The 16,799-nt window shown below is 40.9% G+C and overlaps 1 protein-coding gene across 1 annotated transcript in view; it reads left to right on the forward strand.

The window, feature by feature from the left end:
- Positions 1 to 3,310: 3,310 nt before the first annotated feature.
- The window catches only part of SEC23A (SEC23 homolog A, COPII coat complex component), a 62,869-nt gene continuing 49,380 nt past the window's right edge, over positions 3,311 to 16,799 (forward strand). Inside the window, exons 1-5 of the mRNA XM_056133183.1 lie at positions 3,311 to 3,455; positions 9,892 to 10,133; positions 13,605 to 13,662; positions 14,348 to 14,434; positions 16,024 to 16,260. Of these exons, the coding sequence (XP_055989158.1) occupies positions 9,913 to 10,133; positions 13,605 to 13,662; positions 14,348 to 14,434; positions 16,024 to 16,260 (603 nt within the window). The 5' untranslated portion in view covers positions 3,311 to 3,455; positions 9,892 to 9,912. The remainder of the gene's footprint in view (positions 3,456 to 9,891; positions 10,134 to 13,604; positions 13,663 to 14,347; positions 14,435 to 16,023; positions 16,261 to 16,799) is intronic.

Raw genomic sequence — 16,799 nt, forward strand, 5'->3', positions numbered from 1 at the left:
GCTGTACCATCTCCCTGACCTGGCCACAATATATTATATTAATATATGTGCCATCTAGGAAAGCAGACATATGTACATATTTATGCAAGTGTATGCAAATATGTACTGTATGAATTTAATGCTGAAAAGTAAAGGAAGAAATTTAATATTTGTTTAGTATTCAAAGATAGTTGGCCAGCTTCTTATAATGTCACCATTATAAACAAATAAAAGAGAATCCTATTTAGAGAGATTGAGAGAAAGAAAACTGCAATGAATTTAGCAAAAAACAAAAAAAGTAGAGTTAAATGCTCCATCTGGTGGTGATCATATGAAACTAAAAAAAATTTACGTGAACATTCTTCACCGGTGTATTATTGGACTCTCCAGTTTAAAAACATGTTGGCTCAGAAGAGGAAGGAAAATACCGGGCTGCATATTAACTAGTGCATATTAACTAGTGTTTAAGATAACTAATGGCTTAAAAAAACTTATAGATTGTTTAGAATACTTACTACACATCGATAGCACAGCGGGTAGGGCGTTCACCTTACAAGCAGCCAACATGGCCGACCCAAGTTCGATTCCTCCGCCCCTCTCGGAGAGCCCGGCAAGCTACCGAGAGTATTTGATATGCCAGACACAGTAACAACAAAGTCTCCAATGGAGACGTTACTGGGCCCGCTCGAGCAAATCGACGATCAACGGGAGGGCCTTTACCTTTATCTTACTACACATACTCCTTGAAAAGGAAGTTCCAAGGTCAAATGAATTTGGGGAAAATTTCATTTAATTAAAATAAAAAGATTGGACTATATGTGGCTGTGCTCAGAGTTTACCCCTGGCTCAGCATTCAGATACCACTCCTGGAAGGTTTTGGGGGACCATATGGAGTGCCAAGCAAGCACCCTGGCTGCTCTGCTATCTCTCTAACCCTAGGGAATATTTTTAAATCCTACTCATATTTCTCAAATGCATTCATCATGAATATTAACCTAGTAAAATACTTGACAGGTCAAGAGGCTTATATTACATAATTTGTTTCCCAACTTTATTTGACCACAGACTGTCCCTTTCTGTTCTTACCATTTTGTTGTTACTATGCCAACATTGAACCCAGGACCTCAAATATGCAAGGTACAAACTCTGCTTCTGAGCTGCAATTCTGAGTCTTTCTCTATTTTTGCTAGAGGCAACCTCCTATGGTGCTTAGGCATTTAGGCAATGCAGAGTTGCCATATGTAATGCAGGGCTTCAGCCCTTTGATCTATCTGTGGCCCCAGATTATGTCATATATGCGTAAGTGTGTGTGTATGTATATTTTTGTTTGTTTGGGGATTACACCAGGCAATGTTGGGTCCTACTTCTGGCTCTATGTTGAGAGGTCATGTGATGGCAGGATCAAATCTGGACCTCCAGCATGCAATTCTATCTCTCCAGCCCCAGTGCAAGACATATACCTTAACCTCTATACAATGGACTCTGGCTCCAGATTATATATTTTTAAGTCAATCTCAATACATAAAATGATAACTACAATAGTTTAATGTTTATGATCATTCATCAATATTGAGGGATAATCATTTTGCATCTGAACCTGCACACATTGCTATAAATGAAAGCAGACAGTTGCTTTTTTTTTAGGTAGGGATGAGGCAAGATAGTTTTCATTGAAACTTATTTTGAAAGATGTGAAGGGAGAGAAAGAGAGAAGTATGTGTTTAAGAGAGATCACAGGCTTCTTTACAGTTTATATAGACTAGTTAAGAAATAGACAAGCAAGATTCCTGTTCAAGGAAGAACATGGACCTAAAGAGTAAGCCAATTAATTGCTTGTATTTATTGGCAAATATTTAACAGACATCCTTTAGATTCATATGTTGGTCTTAAGTATTTTAGTTCAGGAAGTCTAAGTCAAATTCAACCGAAAAAATTAGAAATTTTTTCCCCTTCTCCAATTTCTAGTTGATTTTGCTTTCTCAAGAGCTCAAGAAATTTTCCACATTTTATCTAATCTCTTTTGTCTCTAAACCACTTTACTTTTAGTAAACCAGAAAGAAATTTTCATTATCACCTATGATCAATGCCAATTTTTGTTTTAGCAATTTCACAAATTATACAAATAAGAATTAAAAAAATATTTGATGAAGTATAAAAATAGTATAGGGATAATATAGCCTTGAAGAACTAGAGTTTGGTACTTTTCCATATTCTACAGAAATGCCTGCAGGGCTAAAGTTTGCAGGTATTTTCACCTCTGTAATTAATTCCGTGAAAACCCTTTCCTGAATGATGGGGTTTCTGAGATCTGCAAGCTTGAATGCCATGCCAATCAGTTTTTCCACTGTTCTCATTTTACTCAGTTCTTTTTTTGGACAGGAGAAAACATCAAGATGAAAAATCGCAGTGCGCGGGAGCGTGGTTGGGGACTGTAGGCAGGGTAGGAGGAAAGTTGTAAATTGACTGAGAGTAATTCAATTGTTTTGTAAATTCTTCCAGATCGGTGATTTTGATATTTTCCTTATGTCATATCACCACCATTGGGACTGTGTCGGGCACACAGTTGATGTTCCGTTAAAATACTTATTTTTCAGTGACAAAGTGAACTTCTCACTTTGTAATTTTTTCAGAGAAGATGAAATTCATGATTCTCGAATTCAACCGGGATCCCAGAGGGATGGTTTAGAGGACTTTTCCATCCCTCCTGGGGGAGCTGAGGTGTCTGAGAACCGGTGACTCAAGTTTCTACCAAGCCCGCAGCCCACGGGGAGTGATCGTCGGTGGCTTCGGTAGAGGGCACCGGCGCTCCCAGGAGCAGCGGTACTTTCCAGCTCTGTTCAGGTCGGCACCCCTCCCTCATTTCCCTCCTTCGGTTGTTCGGCTGGATTCCATCCTCCCGTTTCCTTTACCCTCCTCCCTCCCGGGACTCGCTCCGAGCGCTTGGCTCCACCCAGGTTTCGCAGCCTTGCGGTCTAGCCTCGAACCTGATCGCCCCGCCCCCAGAGATGTCCCCGTCCCTTCCCTCTCGCCTCGCCCCTCCCGCACCCGACGTCGAATGGCCCCGCCTCCGGGGTTGTCCCCGCCTCCTTGCCCCTCCCGCCCCTCCGGCCCCTTGACGTCTGGTAGCCCTGCCCCCGGTCTGTCCCCTCCTCCTTGCTCCTCCCTCCCCTCCCGCCTTTGACATCTGGTGGCCCCGCCCTGAGTGCTGTCCCCACTTTCTTGCCCCTCCCGCCCCTCCCGCCCCTTGACGTCTGGTGGCCCCGCCCCCGATCTGTCCCCGCCTCCCTTTTCCCCTCCCGCCCACCCCTCCCGCCCCTTGACGTGGCAGAGGCGGACCAGCCATGTTGGCCGCGACTAGGTCTGCGCGGAGGCCGGGGGCGGGGCGGGGCCGGTCCTGATTGCGGTGCCACGGCGGCTGCAGTTCGGCCTGGAGGACTGATTTTGCCGAGGGCGTGAATCTAATAGGGGGCTCTGTGGTAAGGGTCGACGTGGGGGCCGCCGCCTCTAGGCTCCGGGGAGAGGGGGGGAGGGAGGGTCTTCGGGCGCTCAGCGAGGGAGGGGCGGCGGTCTGGCTGCGGGCGGGCGGGCGGGAGGGCCGGCTGGGGTCTGCGGACGGTGTTCGCCTTACCCTGGGAATCCGAGGCACGGGGATGCCCCGGGAGCTGCGCAGCCTTGGGCGCTGATGACCCTACCGCCCTTCCTCACTCTTCCCCCGGCTTGCTTCTTCCTCCAAGGGCCAGGGTAGGTGCCCGGGTGGGTGGGGTCCGTGTCTACTCACGCAGCCCACCCCGGACCGGGTAGGAAGAAGGGAGTCTTGGTGAAAAACGGTCAATTGGGACATCTAGTTTAGCGCCCTACCCCCGCCTGCGGGGTGACCTGTCACTCGAGCCATCGCCACTCACCCGCACTGGGGCGTCTTGGTTGATTCCTTTGCTTGCTCCGGATGTCCTAGACTTTGAACCGAGGCGACTTCGTCACCCGTAGTTTGGCCTTGGGAGTTAAAGGGGGCAAAGAGAAGAGTGCCGGTTAAAGATAACGCCCTGGGCCTTGACTGCATAGAATCCAGTTTTCTAATTAGACCTGTTGTATTTCCTGTCGACCCTAGCGTTTCCCGCCTTGCGTGGGAAAAGAAGTGGCAGTGACTCTCTGTAGTAACTGGGAATGTGTATGTTGAATTCATGTTTTGACATCAATTTACATGACTTCCAATCCCCAAGCCGTAGGTAACTAGCCAGTGTAACCTTGTTTAAACTCCGCTTTAGATTTAAATACAAATGCATGTACCCATTTATATATCTTTGCTTTTCCCATGCCTAGTCTAGTATCAGTTTTGAAAGCTCAGCCATTTCTAAGTGACTCAGGATTTGAGTAAAGGGACTTTGTAATTTTTAGACCAGACTCTTCAGGTTGCTGATGAAAAATGGAAGATTAGAGAGGTTGAATTATTTCTCCAAAGTCATAAAGCTTGTCATTGGAAGTAGTTGAAGACACATTGTCGATAAATTAATTGAGGATTTTACTACCAAGAATTGGAGTGGCACGTTGAATTGTCTGTTAAACATCTGATAGAAAGTTCTGTTGAATGAACTTTTGTTTATAAGAACTCAAAATTTGCTTGCAATGTAGGATGGGTTTCATTTAATTATTTCCAAAAGGTTTAAAACCAGGATATAGAAAAACTATGTGATAAAGTCCTTTAGAGTGCTATGGGTATATATTGGACAGAGTGGTTAAAGTGACATATTATTTTGCTCCTGGATTTTTAGTTATACAATGAGAAGTCATTCAGTTAAGTCTACTAGTATAATGAGGGAAGTCTATGGCACCCACCCACCTCTTTTTGTGGTTTGTAATATAGGTTCTGAAAGATTATCGTGTATATCACTTTACCTCCTTCTAGCGCTCAGTTCTTATCCAGAATGATCACTTCCAACTATTATTGTCACATGGGTCCCTTCTCTGTTACCCCCTACCCCTCTCTGTGTTCCCTCCACCCTACACTAGTGGCAGGCCTCCAGCCATAGACCAATCCTCTTGGCCCCCGTTTCTGCTGTCTTTGGGTATTAGTCTCATACTATGATATATATATATACAGATATATATATATCTGTGATATATATATGATATATATACTATGATATATATATACAGATATATATATATATCTGTATATATATATATCCTGCAAATGAGTGCAGGACATTTTCAAAGCAGCTAGAAAATGAGAATTTAAGAAATGTTATGTGATTTAGCGAGCAAATATCATCTTCTGATCTTGCAGTGAGGTTGAATGCACAAAGCAGGGAAGAGGAGGGGAGTTGTGCTTAAATAACAGGTGATATTTCATTTATCTTTTAAGGGTGTCTGTGTGTGTGTGTTACCCTGCTTGGTTACATGAGGAAACTTAAACTTGGGCATTGCCTGTAAATGTCTTTATGTGTCACAGAGATCTTTTCTTTACTGGAGTTTCTGATTAACCCTTGATGTCCCAAATGGAGATGCTCAGGACCCTTTCATATTTATTTTTTCAGGGGGAGTACACCCTGCAAATTCAGGAGGGGACCAGAAAAGGTGACCATGAAGGAGCACAGTGCCAGACATTGAACAAACAAAAGATGTACATTATGACTTTGAGCTATCTCTCTGGTCCCCTTTTCATACCATGAAACATTATTTGAGGATTAAAAAAAATCTGATTTACTAGAAGAAAGGCTGATTTTCATATCTGCTTTGGCATTCAGTCTCGTGATACATTGTTTTAGTTGAATTGTATGAAGAAAATCTAAACTAAGTTGGGAAAAGCAGGGATGTATATATATATATAATTATATGTATATATAATCGCCAAGTGTGGCAAATGTGGTGATTCTCAGGGCTCTCTGCATATAGGAATTATTCCTGGTGGTGCTTGTGGGGAGCGATACAGGATGCCAGGGATTGAACCTGGGTCGACCACATGCAAGACAAACAACTGCCCTATGGCTGTACTATCTCTTCATCCCCAAGAAGGAATATTTTATTCATCTTTTCTGTTAATTGTGCCTATTATTTTTTGGCACCATGTCATGACTGAACAGTAAGATCATAGCAGTGTGGAGTCTGAAGCTTTTGAAAAATAAACTATTTTTGAAGGGAGACTTGGTACATTGGCAGTGCTCAGAGCCCACTACTGGTTGTGCTGAGGCACCATGTGGGGCCAGGAATTAAATCTGGGGCTTCTTCATGCAAAACCTGTGCTTCAAGCCTTTTAGCCATCTGCCTGGCACCTAAAGAAACTCTATTACATTTTGACTCTGTTGCCCATTTGACTCCCCTGTACTTTGAGTGGATCATTTCCCCATTCTGAATTTTGTAACATTATGAACTGATCATCTGGGAGATAATCTCACTGAATAATTCTCTTTCATATGTTAATTTTTTTTATTACACAATAAAGTAGTTACCCTCTCTATTCTCTAAGAATGCTGCTTATCTAGTATTTAGATACTTGGGATACATTTTATCAAAAAGGTTTGAAGTCAGCCTGTCACTGGAAAATGAGTAACGCTACTTAATGCCCATACTAGATTTTGAACTTTGAAGCAAATATTAAAATTGTAGAAAACTTAAATCAATTATTGTGATTTTTTTATCCGTTTAGTTACTTAAGATAGATTTATTAAGCTACATATTTATAAACTGTATTAGAAAAGACTATTTGAGAGGATGGAGCCACAGTACAGTGGGTAGGGTTCTTACCTTGCAAGTGACCAACCCAGGTTCAGTCCCTGGCAACCCATATGGTTCCCTGAACCCCGCCAGGAGTGATCCCTGACCACTAGGAGTAAGCCCTTAGCATAGCGGTGTGACTCTAATACCACAAACAAACAAACAAAAAAGAATAAGCTATTTGAAAATTTTTCTAAACCTAAACTACTGTGCATTTTTCAAATAATGCGTTTTTCCCCCCTCATGTTTTAGAATTAATTTCTCATCCCTTTGTACATCTCAGACTGTGCTCTGGAGACCTGGAGGATTCTCAGCCTGTGGGCTATCTGGATTAATCCTTAGGCTGGTGGTGTGGAACTGCTTGACTTGGTGGTTTTGGGGGACATCAGTGCCATACTTGGAGGTGCTAGGGGAGGGCATAAGCTGCTGAAGCTTAGACTTTGGTCTCTACACATGTATGGCAGGCATCCCTGCCCTCTTAGCTGGCAATCTCCTCATCTTTATTCTTAGCAATCTGAACATCTCTGTTAATTCTCTGGCACTTTATCTTTGTATTCTTCAACTCTGTCAACTGAATGTCCTTTGTCTCTGCCACAAATCTCTTGGCTATTTTTTTTTAACTATTCTCTAAAACTGTTGAATTTTGAGATCATGATATGTAATTGTACTTTAGGTGAGAAAGCTTATATCAAAAAAGGTTAACATGATATGTTAATCTTATGGGACACTTACTGTCAAGCATTTAATTTCATTGTGTCACATATGCCTTGTATTCATTATAAAAAGAATGACTTCTTTAAAGCAGAGGTACCCATACGGGTAGAGCGCTAGTACAGCAGGTAGGGTGTTTGCCTTACATACGACCTACCTGGTTTCAATCCTTGACACCCCATATGGTCCTTATGAGACTGCCGGGCATGGTCCTTGAGCACAGAGCCAGGAGCAAGTCCTAAGCACTGCCAGGTGTGGTAAAACAGAGGATGAAAAAGCAGAAGTCTCCAATCTTAAGACAAATCTTTGCTATGTATCCTTAACTTTTCTCCTCTATCAAGTTTTGTGGAAACTTCGCATTTCCTGTATAGGAATCTAGACAAATTTTAGAATTTCATATTTTTTTACAATATGTTTATTAGAATAGTATAACTTAAAGGCTGGTATGGAAAGTAGGACTTGGATTCCCCCCTTTATTTGCCCTTCTTTCCTGTACACCTTTAAATAAGTAGGATATTTACTATTTTTGGTGTCAGGGGTCAAACCCAGGGTCTTATACATGTGAAGTTTGGGCACTTAACTATTTTTTTTTTTAAATTTATTTATTGAATCACTGTGGGAAAGGTTACAAAGCTTTCAGGTTTATGTCTCAGTCATGCAAATATCAAACACACTTCCCCTTACCAATACTTATCCCCTACCATGAAGAACCCCAACAAAACCCCACCCCCCACCCCTCCCCGTCCCTGTGAGGCAGATGAATTCTAGTTAACACTCTATCTGCTTTGATTAGATTCATTGTTTCAATAAAAGATTCACCACTATTATTTAGAGTTTAACCCCCCACCCCCCAATCAGACATGCTGAAAAAGCATTGTGAAGTGATTTGCTTTCTACAGCTGGGTTCAAGAATTAAATGTTGGTTTTGGATTTCTGCTATTTTACCTATTGACCCTGGAAGTATTTCTACTGAAAGTCAGATAGTTAAGAAATTGGTTTCTGTGTTCTGGAGTCGTGGCCGTGCTGGAGAGCCGCTCGCGGGGGGCAACCGGTGGCCTCAGTAGGGCGTGAAGGGCGGAGCGAAAGGCCCCCCTTCCCATGAGGCCTTAGTCGCCCCCACACTCCCGGCTCATACCTGCTGTCCACAAGGCTCCCATGTGGCCACCATCTTTCTTTCCAGAGAGGAGAGGGCGAATGGGGCAACACCCTTTCCCCTCCGGCAGACTTGATGGGCTGGATCAACGCATAGTCCTTTCACTTTTCTGCTCCAAGCTGCTGGGTTCTGCATTAGGTCATTGTGCTTCTGGGGCTGTGGCCGTGCTGGAGAGCCGCTCGTGGGGGCAACTGGTGGCCTCGGTAGGGCGTGAAGGGCGGACCGAAACGCCCCCCTTCCCATGAGGTTTTAGTCGCCCCCACACTCCTGGCTCATACCTGCTGTCCACAAGGCTCCCATGTGGCCACCATCTTTCTTTCCAGAGAGGAGAGGGCGAATGGGGCAACACCCTTTCCCCTCCGGCAGACTTGATGGCCTGGATCAATGCATAGTCCGTTCACTTTTCTGCTCCAAGCTGCTGGGTTCTGCATTAAGTCCTTGTGCTTCTGGGGCCGTGGCTGTGCTGGAGAGCCGCTCGTGGGGGGCAACTGGTGACCTCGGTAGGGCGTGAAGGACGGACCGGAACGCCCCCCTTCCCATGAGGTTTTAGTCTGGGCACTTAACTATTTTTTTAAATTATAGTTTGATAATGTAGTGACAATTGTGTAAATGTTTCTTGATCCTGTAAAAGTTACTGTACCTCAACACCACCAAAGTGTTCAAGGGCTGCCACCACTGTCCTTATGTTTAGTCAACCTCATTATTCACTCCCACTCTCTCCCCCAACTCTGGGAAACATCAGTTTCGTAATTCAAGGCCAAGGGTTTGTATGTTCTTTTGTTTTGTTTCTCTGTATATGAGTGAGATCATCTGGTATTTGTCCTTTTCCCTGTGATTTATGTTAACATGTTACAATTAAGATCTATTCAAGTTGCAGTAAAATGTAAGATGTCATTTTTTTTCTTGCAGCTGCATAATATTCCAGCTTCATTATCTGTTCATCCATCATTTGACATTTGACTTGTTTTCATCTCCTGGCTATTGTATTTAGTGCTTCCGTGAACATAAGGGTTCATATATCTTTTCATGGTTTTGTATTTGGGGAGGAGATGCCAGGAAGGTGGATATGTACTATTTATTACTTTTTACCATAGTTTTTTCAAAAGTTAATAAAAAAGGGTAAAATAATTTCTGTTAGGTCTAGTGGGCATTGGGCTCTGTAGAGTCTTTGGTTTGGTATAAATGAGGGCTAATTGTTGTTTGCTACTTTTTTCTGAGATAAGTGTTTTCATTTGGTTGTAGTTTCTCAAGGGTTCATGTTACTGAATGTTGGAAATCACACACTTTAACTTTTCTGTAGCAATTCCTGGATTCTTAAATATTCTTTATTTTGGTTACAGAGATAAGAAGCAAACTCTACAATGACAACCTACTTGGAATTCATCCAACAAAATGAAGAGCGAGATGGAGTCCGATTTAGTTGGAATGTGTGGCCTTCAAGCCGACTGGAAGCAACAAGAATGGTGGTTCCCGTCGCATCCCTCTTTACACCACTGAAGGAGAGGCCTGATTTACCACCTATTCAGTATGAACCTGTACTGTGCAGTAGGACCACTTGCCGTGCAGTTTTGAATCCTTTATGGTAATTAAAATCTATGGAAAAAAATGAACACAACAATGTGACTAAGGATATTTCTTGCTTATTTGTTTAAAATATATTTCTTTATTCTTATGTTTATGGTTATCAATTGCACTGTAGCACTGTAACACTGTCCTCCCGTTGTTCATCGATTTGCTCAAGCAGGCAGCAGTAACAGCTCCATTGTGAGACTTACTGTTACTGTTTTTGGCATATGAAATTCAACACTGGGAGCTTGCCAGGCTCTGCCATGCAGCTGGGATACTCTCCATAGCTTGCTGGGCTCTCTGAGAGGGACGGAGGAATTGAACCCGGGTCGGCAATGTGCAAGGCAAATGCCCTACCCGCTGTGCTATTGCTCCAGTCCATGGTTAGGATAGATAAATCCAAAGAACTACACATTTTAGCTTCATTCCAGTTGTAGTGTGTTAATAAGAGATTGAATGTAAGAAATCCATACCATGGCCAATCCGTATTCCCTAGATATGGTGTTGGTTCTGTATCAGCCTATCTTGTGCCACTGGAAAAGTCATAATTAAAGCTTAAAATAATTTTAAAATGTTCCAGTTTCTCACTACATGAATCCAAACCTCAGAATCTTTTTTTTTTTTTTTTGGTTACACCCAGCAGTGCTCAGGGCTTTCTCCTGGCTCTGTGATCAGAGATCACTGCTGGTGGCGTGCCAGGGATCATTCAGGTACCAGGGATTGAACCCTAGTCTTCCACGTGCAAGGCAAGTACCCAACTTGCTGTACTCTTTCTCCAGCTCCTATAATCACTGTCACTGTCACTGTCCTCCCGTTGTTCATCGATTTGCTTGAGCGGACCCAGTAACATTGTGAGACTTGTTACTGTGTTTGGCATATTGAATATGTCACAGGTAGCTTGCCAGACTTGGCTGTGCGGGCCAGGTATTATTCTTGGTAGCTTGCCGGGCTCTCTGAGAGGAGTGGAAGAATCGAACTCGGGTCAGCTGTGTTGGCCACGTGAAAAGCAAATGCCCTAACTGCTGTGCTATTGCTCCAGCCCAGCTCCTATAATAATAATATATATATATATATTTTTACTTTTTTTTGATTCACACCTGGTGATGCTCAGAGGTTACTCCTGGCTCTGCACTCAGGAATTACTCTTGGCAGTGCTTGGGAGATCATATGGGATGCTGGGGATTGAACATGGCTGTGTGCAAGGTAACTGCCCAACTTGCTGTATTATTGCTCTGGCCTCAGAAATATTTTTTTTTATTCCTTTTTCTTTTCTCATCTCTCATAGATCTGAATGATTTTTCCTCAAGAGCAGAGCATTATTTATTTTATCTGATACAAAGTATTTGTTAGTATGTCTTATTTCAAATCGTATTATCCTTTCTGGATATTCTCATTAACCTCCTAACTGGTCTTTTTGCCAGCCAGATGCTAGATTTTTACAAATGGATATCAGATGTTAAAAATCTTCCTAGAGTGGGCCTAGGAAATAAGTCTATGACACTTACTTTCACACAGGTGACATGTGGTGTTTTTCCAGCACCACATATGGTCTCCTAAGCACTACCAGGAGTAAGCCTAGAAAAATCAAACATAAGAAAAAATAAGAAGTCCTTCAATAATCCATACCCCTTAGTAAGATGTTTAAACAGCCCTCCATGATCTGATTTCTATATTCCTGCCTTATCTAATACTCATTTCTTTTTTCTCACCATCGTTGTATCTTCCTCTCTATTCCTTAAATATACCAGCTATTACTGTTTTTGAACTTATGGAATAAGTTATATTGGATTATTCTACCCTCAGATTTTCCTATTACTGAATCTCACATAGATTATATTTTAATTGCTTAAGAGGACCTTTCAATAATAAATTGAAGAAAAATTTATGCTTAACATATATGTTTCGGGCTGGAGTGATAGCACAGCGGGTAGGGCGTTTGCCTTGCATGTAGCTGACCCGGGTTGGGTTCCTCCGCCCCTCTCGTAGAGCCCGGCAAGCTACCAAGAGTATCCTGCCTGCACGGCAAAGCCTGGCAAGCTACCCATGACATATTCAATATGCCAAAAACAGTAACAACAAATCTCGCAGTGGAGATATTACTGGTGCCTGCTCGAGCAAATCAGTGAACAATGGGAGGACAGTGCTACATATATGTTTCAGGAAAGTTTTATTAAAATTAACATTCATATACACATTAATTTCATTACTAAGAGGCCAGTTTGGTGCTTTGTCATATAAATGAGTAACTCACCCCCTCTACATCTTTCCCCTCTGGTAACCACTAATTTGTCAAATAGTTTAAATGTTTGTTTTAATTTTGCCTAATGCATCCATTTTTTGACTTTGTAGTACGTATAATACTTTATATGAGTGAAATTATATGGTGTTTGTCTTTCTCTGACTTAAGCAGCCTTTTTTTATGTTTTGTTTTGTGTTTTTGGCCACACTCAGTATGCTCAGGGTTTACTTCTGGCTCTAGGCCCTTGGTAGTATTTGGGGGACCATAAGGGGAACAAGGCACGCGTCCTATCCTCTGTACTACTTCTTTAAACCCCTGCTTTGATTTTTAAAAAAATCTTCATTACTATGTAAGGTATCATCTCCGTTTTTGCATCTACTTATTTATTGTTTGCCTCTCTTTTTTGTTTATTTTGTTCAGTTTTTTTTAGGGGGGAGGAGGCACATCTGGTAATGCTCAGGGATTACTTCTGGCTCTGTGCTCAGGAATCACTCCTTGTAATGCTCAGGGGAACATGGGATTGCAAGTCATCGAACCCAGGTTGGCTACGTATAAGGCAAACAAGTGCTTTGCCCACTGTGGTATCGCTCCAGCCCTGCCTTTCTTCTAGAGAGCTTTCTATGAGAGCAGGAATCTTTTCTCTCATCATTTAATGCTTTATCACCAGCACCTAGAGTATGACTTGTATATATTAAATGCCCAATAAATATAATTTTGGATTAAATATTTTTAGATATGAGTAAAAGTTGCTTAAGTCATTTGATGAATAATATCTTAATTTTTTGATATTTGCTCATGTTAAAAGTAATTATATACTTATTAATTTGCATTTTATTTTTTTGTTTTTTTAAAGTTGAAAGTTCCTTAACTTTTTATTCCTGATATCACTACCACAATTTACAGGGAAATTTTTTAACTTGGATATTTTAAAATCATAAATTATAAGGTTGGGAGATATGACTCAGTACTTGCCTTAAATGCATGATATTAGGTTCAATCTCTGATACGGTGAAAAAAGTATGATAATACGTTGGTCAATATCTGAAAATGGTTTCTAAAGATTACTTATGAGGTATTATAATTTATAATGGTATTAATATTTTCGTCTTACAGCATTATTGCATTACACCTACTAAAGATTGACTATCATTTTTAGTATGTTCATGTTTTTGAAGTTAATTTTATTAAGATTAGGATCCTTGTTTAATTGAACTAAACTGTGAACTATTGTTATCTTTCTTAAAACAGTCAAGTGGATTATCGAGCAAAACTGTGGGCTTGCAACTTTTGTTATCAGAGGAATCAGGTAAGAAACCCATCATAGATGCTAATGCATAAAAATATACAGAGAAATTATTTATTATTATTATTATTTTTTTGCTCTTTGGTTCACACACGGCAATGCTCAGGGATTACTCCTGGCTCTGCACTCAGGAGTTACTCCTGGTGGTGCTCAGGGGACCATATAGGATGCTGGGAATCGAACCTGGGCCGGCCGCGTGCAGAGCAAACACCCTACCCACTGTGCTGTCTCTCCAGATCCCCCAAAATTATTTTTTTAATTTAAAAGTTTTATTGATATGCTTTGATTTTTGGGCCACACCTGGTGATGGTCAGAGGTTACTCTGTGCTCAGGAGCTACTCCTGACTGTGTTCTCAGGAATTACTCTTGGCGGTAAAGGGGACCATATAGGATGCCAGGAATAGAACCTGGGTTGGTTGGTTGCAAATCAAATGCCCTACCTGCTATACTATTGCTCCATTCATAAAAGCTTTATTAATTTTTTAACTTACTGTGAAATTACAAAGTTACTCATGATAGGGTTTCAGGCATACAATTTTATACACCAGGAATAGCTTATTTTTAAAGATACAGTAAATTCATATGATAAACAAATGTTTTCATGATCATTATATAGTTATTTTTAGTTTAAAATATAATACTTCTTTGGGTAGATAATTTGTTTAAACTTTTTTTTTTCTGTCTGTAGTTTCCACCTACTTATGCCGGCATATCTGAACTGAATCAACCTGCTGAACTTTTACCTCAGTTCTCTAGCATTGAATATGTAGTTCTGGTAAGCACATAGGAGCTAGCTCATCATTTACCAAAAAAATTAATGTAGAATAATTTTGTTCATACTAAAATAATTGTTAAATTGAGGTGGCATCATTTTTATTTTCACATCGAATGGGTATTTTGTTGCTATTGTTGTTGTTGGATTTTGGCCATACCCAGCTGTACTCAGGGTTTACTCCTGGCTCCGCTGAGCTTGGGAGACCATCTTAGGTGCCAGAGATTGAACACCTTACCCACTGTACTGTTGCTCTGGCTCCTGAATGGGAATTTTAAAGGAAAGAATGGGCAAGGTCAGTTGAAACAGGTAATCTGTGTGTTGCAGTTATTTGCCAGGTATTGAATGTAATGGTGTGATTTGCAGTCACACAGGGCCCACCTCACCCACAATTTTCCTTGGTGTGGTTTCTGTCTGCAATTAACCATGGTTCAAGATGTTATATATATATATTTTTATTTTGAGAGAGACTACATTACAGTGGTCTTTCATTGCAGTACGTTATAATCTATTTTATGAATAATTAGGTTAGTCTCTTACTGATTTCAAATTTCTAAATTAAACTTTATTGTTGATAAGTGTATATAGGAAAAAAAAGAGTATAAGTAGGCTTCAAATAACATCCTTTTGTTACAGTGTTGATGAGAAAAACAATCTTAGTAGTTTGCATTCAGGCTGCTTTCACTGGACCTTATTTTGCCTAAAGTTTTAGTTTTCAGGAATCTATCAGTGATCTTAGTTAAATGAACTTATTAAACAGAATTGGGTGATATCTGCTGTTTCAGATATCCACTGAGGATCCTCTGCCTCCTGGATCAGGGAGGGATATTCTCCTGGCTAACTGAATAAAAAAAAAATTTATCAGTCTTATTTTGGAGTTAGAAAGTTGTCCACAGATATTTAGTATGTCCTAATGATTTTTCCCTGAATCTGATTTTTGATACTATTTTGCATTAGTAGTTGTTAAGAGAATGATTTTTCTTCCCTTTCTTTTTCTTTTTTCCTTCACCCTCCTCCCCCCTCCCCCACTTTATGGGGTAAGGAGGGACAGAGTGGGGAGGAGGAAGAAAAGTTTTTCTTTATTTTTTTCTACACCTGTTGTGGACTACTTCCAGTGGTGGTCAAGGACCATGTTATGTTTGCGAGCAAACCAGGGTTCCCTGCATGTAAAGCATGCACTTAGATATGCTATTTCTCTGGCCCTCTCCATCCCTTCCTCCCTCCCTCCCCCTTCTCTGCACTCATCCCTTTCCCACATGCAGGGCTGGAATTGATTCCAGGTTGACAGTATGCAAGGCAAGTGCCCTACTCGCTGTAATATCTCCGCTACAACCCTGAACTTGATTCTTCATTTTATCATTTGTTTTGAATTTTCTTCCATGCTTATATAACTTGTTGCTTTTCTCAAATTTATTAGGATTCCCTTGAATGAATGAGCAGTAAATTAATTCTACACCTATTATCGCACTGGTGTAATTATTTTACTTTTAAAAATTGTTTGAATAATTTAGAGGTAGTTAACATATAACATTAGTTTCAGGTGTATGTCAATACTTTAAAACATTTTTTTTTATTATAAATGTTTTATAAAGCGTGGTCCTCAGATGCCTTTGATATTCCTCTACGTGGTTGATACTTGCATGGAAGATGAAGATTTGCAAGCACTGAAAGAATCTATGCAGATGTCCTTAAGCCTATTACCACCAACAGCTTTGGTTGGACTTATCACTTTTGGGAGAATGGTGCAGGTTCATGAGCTTGGATGTGAGGGCATTTCAAAAAGCTATGTCTTCAGAGGAACAAAAGATCTGACGGCCAAACAACTGCAGGTAAATAGAAGGAATGGTGACTTAAACTGTCTATATCATTATTGTAATACATGCTTTCTGGGTATAAATTTCTAAAAAGTTATTAAGTGAGACCAATATAAGTACATCATAAGTTTTTTTTTTTAACTGAAGCAAAGTAGGTTTTTGTTTTCTTTTTTTAAAATTGAAGTTTACTTGGAAAGATATGTGAGGAAGTGGGAGGAAGAAGAGAACAAGAAGTAATGGGTCAGGCATTAGGGCTTCAGTTATACCAGTGAAATGACTGAGGAGTATAGCCATATACCCAAAACACAGACTCAACAGACCTGAGAACATGAGATCTTAGCATCAACCACTGGAACTTTGTAATGTGCCTGTCAAATTGACAGGTCAGAGTGGAATGGAGGTTGGAATGGGGAGGGAATCAGTGAACACTGGTGGAGGGAAGTTGATACTGGTGGAGGGATTGGTGTTGAATTACTGTATGCCTAAGACTCAACTATCAGTATCAGAAATGACAACAGATCTTGGTTGCTTTCAGGTAACCCAGAATGGAAAAG

This window comes from Sorex fumeus, unplaced genomic scaffold (genome assembly GCF_029834395.1).
Source record: "Sorex fumeus unplaced genomic scaffold, SorFum_2.1 ptg000098l, whole genome shotgun sequence".
NCBI classification, from domain to species: domain Eukaryota; kingdom Metazoa; phylum Chordata; class Mammalia; order Eulipotyphla; family Soricidae; genus Sorex; species Sorex fumeus.